A 5,927-nucleotide genomic window follows, 5' to 3' on the forward strand; every position below is an offset into this window, starting at 1 on the left:
ACAAGAGTCTCATTATGTTGCTCTCAGTAGAGTGCTGTGATGTCATAGCTCACAGCAACCTCAAACTCTTGGGCTTACATGACTCTCTTGCCTCAGCCTCCCAAGTAGCTGGGACTATAGGCGCCTGCTACAGCACCTGGCTACTTTTTGGTTGCAGTTGTCATTGTTGTTTAGCAGGCCTAGGCCAGGCTCGAACCCACCACCTTCGGTGTATGTGGCTAGCACCCTACTCATTGAGCTATGGGCGCAAAGCCAAACCTCTTAGATTTTAAAATAATATTTTTCACCACATTTGGTAAGTTTTTGGTTGTTACTTCTTCAAATTCAAATAATTTATCTTAACTCTTTCTTTGGTTTATCTCACTTTAGAGTTTTGCTAAACTTTTTATTACTACACAAGTTTCAGATTCTTTTCCTATTTCCTTCTGTTTTTCTGTCTGGTCTATGGATTGCAAAAGTTCAATTTATAGCATCAATTTTACTGAGATTTTTCTGTTTTATTTTCCTTAAATTCTTTGGTTTTTGTTTTGTTTTTCTTCCATGACATCATCGTAGCTCACTGCAACCTCAAACTCTTGGGCTTGAGCAATCCTTTTACCTTAGCCTCCAGAATAGCTAAGGCTACAGGTGCTTGCCACAATACCTGGCTGTTTCTTCTATTTTTAGTAGAGCTGGTGTCTTTCTCTTGCTCAGGCTAGTCTTGAACTCATGAGCTCAAGCAATCCACCCATCTGCCTTCCCAGAGTGCTGGGATTACAGGCATGCCCAGCTTTTGAACACATTTTTAATAGCTAGTTTGAAGTTTTTATGTTTTGAATGTAACATTTAGCTTTGCTTAGAGTCATTTTATATTAATCTATCTTTTTATCCCTAAGCTAGGTTCCATTTACTGTTTTCTGTAGGCTTTTTGATAAATTTCGAAAATCAGACCTTACAGAAAATATATCATAGTAAGTAGATTGTTTTGACAATCCTTGAGGTTTGTTGGAGACTTTAGTTATGGATTTTACAAATTTGTGGTATTTGTTTATAAGTAAGCCATTTTCTGTGAATTCATTATTGTAGAAAAATAAGATTTAGAAATACATTATTATCCTTGGATTGGGCCAAGATTGTCTTTCTTTTTTTTTTTTTTTTTAGACAGTGTCTGTGTTGCCCTTGGTAGAATACCATAGCGTCATAGCTCACAGCAACATCAAACTCGTGGGCTTAGGCAATTTTCTTGCCTCAGCCTCCCAAGTAGCTGGGACTACAGGTGTGCGTCACAATGCCTGGCTTATTTTTTTGTTGTTGTTGTCATTGCTGTTCAGCAGGCCCAGGCTGGGTTTGAACTGGACAGCCCCAGTGCATGTGGCCATTGAGCTACAGGCGCTGAGCCTGGGCAAGGATTTTCTAAAGTCAAGAATTATTTTCTTTAATTTCATAAAATTTGAGTCCTGCTGATGAAAACATTAATCATTAGGAGGTGATCTTAGTATAACATAGCAAAACAAATTGTGATTATTACTTACCAAGCAGTTAGTGTGTGGTATGTGGTGTTAAGCACCTTGTATACCTATTTGGATTAATCCTTGTGACATCCTCAATATCTATATTTTGGAAATTGGGAAAATTATCTCTTCACACAAATTCATTGAGCCAATAAGTTGGAACTACAAGATCTCTGACTTAATGTTTCTGACTTCAGACTCTTGGCTCTTTAAATCTGTGTTGTTCTGCTTTCCTTGTTTGTTCTTATCATTTGGTTTTTAAAGGGTGTTTTAAAAATCCTGATATTTCTAATGATTTTGCACAATGGGTTGACTTTGATCAAATTGGATGTTCAGTAAATAGCATATCATACTATATTATATTCATTCATAACATTCCATGCTATTTTTTAGGGAAAAAGGAAGATTTAGATTCTTTTGTTTGTTTTGCATTCAGTCTCCATAGAGACTATCAAAGTTTGCCAATGCCAACTTTATTTCAAATAGTCATGGCAGAGTATTGGGAGAAGTTTTCAATTAAAAGTAATTGCACTTCAGATAAACCTCCTTGGCTACAAGACTACCACTGTGCACAGCTGATTTAGATTCTTTTACTTTAATTCTGGCTTTAAAGATTGACTTTGGCATTTTGATGGATTAATATTAATATCATAGTAGGGCCTGGTGCAGTGTCTCAGACTAATCCTAGCACTCTGGAAGGCTAAGGTGGGTGGATTGCTTGAGCTCAGGAGTTCGAGACCAGCCTGAGCAAGAGCAAGACTCCCCCCATCTCTAAAAATAGCCAGGCATTGTGGTGGGCGCCTGTAGTCCCAGCTACTTGGGAGGCTGAGGCAAGATGGCCTAAGCCCAAGAGTTTGAGATTGCTGTGAGCCTTGATGTCACAGCACTCTACTGGGGGCTACAAAGACTCTTATCTCCAAAACAAAAGAAAACAAAAATAAATAAATAATAATTCAGAGTAGGATTGATCCACATTTTAAATGTTAGAATATGAATAATTGTATTTAATTCACTTAAAGCATCTAATTGCTTTAATTGCTCTATGCAATGGACAGCTTAATTTTTTAACAAAAACTTCTAAAATGGGCAGCACCTGTGGCTCAAGGAGTAGGGCACCAGCCCCATATACTGGAGGTAGTGGGTTCAAACCCAGCCCCGGCCAAAAAACTGCAAAAACTTCTAAAATTCCTTTGTAAAATTATATTTTATCTGGTGGGTGTAAAGTTAAAGTATCCTGAGGGATTTATCTTATAAACTCTGTTTTTTCAGGTATAGCCATTCTTATGTCCAGATTGAAGCAGGCTCTTCATTAGCCTCATTTCTCTTCACTGTTACTGTATTTTTTTGTTGTATATGCAAAGGCTGTCTGGAAAGCATTCAGCTATTGTTAATACTGTTTTTCATATTACATGGCTGGATGTTTTCCTGTCAGTCCTCATATATGTATTTGCCAGAATTTCCTTTGTAAAATGCAGAAATTTGGTTTTTCAGAGTGGAAAACCGTCTGGCAGTGATTCAGGGGGTGTCATTGATCTCACAATGGATGATGAAGAGAGTGCAGCTTCTCAAGGTACTTAAGTAGTAATCATACTGAAGAATACTTAGATACCTTTTTTTTTTCTCTTAATATAATGTAATATTACAATATAATATTAAGACATGTCTTTACAATAGTATGCTTGGTATATTTGTATGCCTTTCAGAATGCAAGCTTTTTAGATTAGAATTAAAAAATAGAAATCAAATCTTGAGTGAATATGAATAAGTTGTAGAGGAAAACAGCAATTAGAAAATTAGAAGAATATTTACTTTGTGGAGCACCTCAGTTTTTCTATGTGTTATTTCACTTGATCTTTGCAATAACCCTGTAATACTCATTTTGGAGTTAAGGGAACTCTACCAAGTCAAAGTCAATATAGAGCTTAGGAATTAAGTCTTACTCTTCTGACTCTTGAGTTAAATGTTTTTTTGTGTGTGTGTGTGTGTGTGTGTGTGTGTTAAGGAGATACTTGATGTATTTACGTTTAATTTTGATCATTTGAATTTCCTTTATTTAGAGTTATATAAAGAAAAATGAAAGTAATTTACAAAAACATTCAACATTATGAGTTAAAGTTTTTAAAACTATATTGGAAAGATACTAAACTATATTCTTGTTATTCTTCTGTGATTTTTTTTTTTTTTCCAGTTTGTGGCTGGGGCTGGGTTTGAACTTGCCACCTCCGGCATATGGTATTGGTGCCCTACTCCTTTGAGCCACAGGCACAGCCCTTCTGTGATGTTAATTTGTGAATAAAGCTTCCGTGGTTAATTACGTTTTAGGAAATGATGAGTTAAAGTTAAATGGATTTTTCTTAATGCAGGCTATCTGAGCCTTTACTATGCAAATTTATAATGTAAATGAATCTTCAAGAACTATTCAAGTATCTCTCAAACAGATTTGAATGCACAAAATAACTGTGCACAGATAATCTACAGAATTTTGTGGTGATAATTGCATGTGTAAAATCTAGTGAAGATCATTTGCTAAGTTAATTACTATTACTTTAAAGACATTAAACTTTCTAAAATCCTAGAGATTTAAAAAGTCATATTGGGGGAATATTATAATTTAGCTGGGTTTTAGAAAACAAAATTAAATAGCTGTACAATTGACTTCAAGTCAAGTTTGTTGTATACAACTGAAGTAAAACTGGGAGATTTTTACTCTCCTTTATCAGGGTTGAACTTGTATCAGTATAATTATTCTTTAAAAGCTTTGAATTATCTATATTACTTTCACTATATTTTATAGATAGGGTTGACTATAATGGATCCCTATAGGACAAAAATAAATGCAGGTTATCTTTGAGAGGACACAGGTAGGGCTAATTCTGGATTAAAATGATAGGTAAGCAAAGTTTGTTTTCAGTACCTTTGCCATTACCTTTTTCAGAATCTATCTCATGTATTCTCTTTTTATTGCCCCACCTTTGGGTCTGGCTCTAATTCTCCCATTTTGAAATACCTTGTTCTCCAGTAGTAGCAAATTAAAGTATCTGTTGCTAAAGCCTTAAATTTTCTTTATATTTTAGTGAGGAATTCCATAGGACAGAAATCACTAGGGGTCATTTTGGATGAAAGGGTTTTAGCTCACCATCTACATAAGTAGTTTTCTGTTTTTAAGACTTATCTGAGATACAAACATTTATTTAATAGGCTGTTGGGAAAAAAACTTTTTTAAGTAAACATTATATGTATATTTTAAACACTGCATAGTAATGATAAGCAACCATCTGTGTTATCAAACAGAAGAACCTAAATGACAGTGGAGTAACTGAAATTTCAACATCATGGTGGAAGACTTATCAATGTATAAGTATTTGTCTAGGAAAATGTTTTTGATATTGGCATGTGAATATATACATATTTATGGAAGTGATAAAATTATTTTAGTTGATAAAATAAGTAAGAATAAAATATTACTTCTGGATGTATTGGATCCAGAAATAAGCTTCTTTCATAAAAACAATAAACAGAACATAAAACTGAATTCCTATAAATGTGAATTGGAATTTTTGATAGAACCAACCTTGAATTTCATATGCTCCTGACTTGGGTTTTAAATCAGAAAATAATGCAAATAGGTCAAAGAGAAAGAAATTTTTCTCTTGGAGGTAAATGTGACCCATAAAGGAAAAGACCTATATTGTAAATTTTTTCCTGTCAATCACAATATCTTGCTTTTAATTGACAGACCCCAAAAAGTTAAATCACACTCCTGTATCAACCATGGGTCCCTCTCAGCCTGTGTCACGACCATTACAACCCATACAACCAGCTCCACCTCTTCAGCCATCTGGGGTACCAACAAGTGGACCATCTCAGACAACTATACACTTACTACCTACAGGTAAATTTGCTGAATCATTGAATAGAATCTTTAGTTTGCCTAACTATGACTATGGAATAGAGTGGAAAGAATAAGAAAATTAAGACTAATTCCCATTGTTAGTTTGAAGACAGTGTGTTTTTGAATACAATGTAATTAAGTTTGGTCAGAGTCTCAAGGGGGAACACTGGTAGAGAATGGCTATAAAGAAGTCTTAATCTGTGTATGTTTTTGTCATTTGCTAGCAGATGTCTTGTAAACAGTACAAGTGAATGTAACTTCTCTGGGAAGGATGGGTATAATGATGTATTCAGTATATAAATAAGAAATTATAATTGATTGATCTAACAAATTTTAAATGAGTCTTGAGATGGTTTTAACTGGTGCAGGAAGTATATGTTAATGTTTTATTTGTTACCTTTCAAGAAGCTACAAATCAGACCTTTTCAAGATATAGCCTATGTCTCCTAAACGGTTTAGAAGCCAATCAAAATAATTTGTCTTGGCTCAGCGCCTGTGGCTCAAGCAGCTAAGGCGCCAGCCACATACACTTAAGGTGGTGGGTT

The 5,927-nt window shown here is 34.8% G+C and overlaps 1 protein-coding gene and 1 non-coding gene across 4 annotated transcripts in view; one reads left to right on the plus strand and one right to left on the minus strand.

The window, feature by feature from the left end:
• Positions 1–5,927, plus strand: part of ATF7IP (activating transcription factor 7 interacting protein) — a 153,966-nt gene that overhangs the window by 110,686 nt on the left and 37,353 nt on the right. For all 3 annotated transcript variants that reach the window (XM_023517897.1, XM_023517896.1, XM_023517898.1), the window contains exons 11-12: positions 2,982–3,060; positions 5,227–5,382. In XM_023517897.1, coding sequence (XP_023373665.1) covers positions 2,982–3,060; positions 5,227–5,382 — 235 coding nt within the window. The remainder of the gene's footprint in view (positions 1–2,981; positions 3,061–5,226; positions 5,383–5,927) is intronic.
• LOC111727805 lies at positions 1,927–2,067 on the minus strand. The gene has a single exon (XR_002775265.1). It is a non-coding gene; the product is annotated as a U4 spliceosomal RNA (small nuclear RNA).

This window comes from Otolemur garnettii, unplaced genomic scaffold (assembly GCF_000181295.1).
Source record: "Otolemur garnettii isolate 467f Iridium unplaced genomic scaffold, OtoGar3 scaffold00124, whole genome shotgun sequence".
Classification (NCBI taxonomy): Eukaryota; Metazoa; Chordata; class Mammalia; order Primates; family Galagidae; genus Otolemur; species Otolemur garnettii.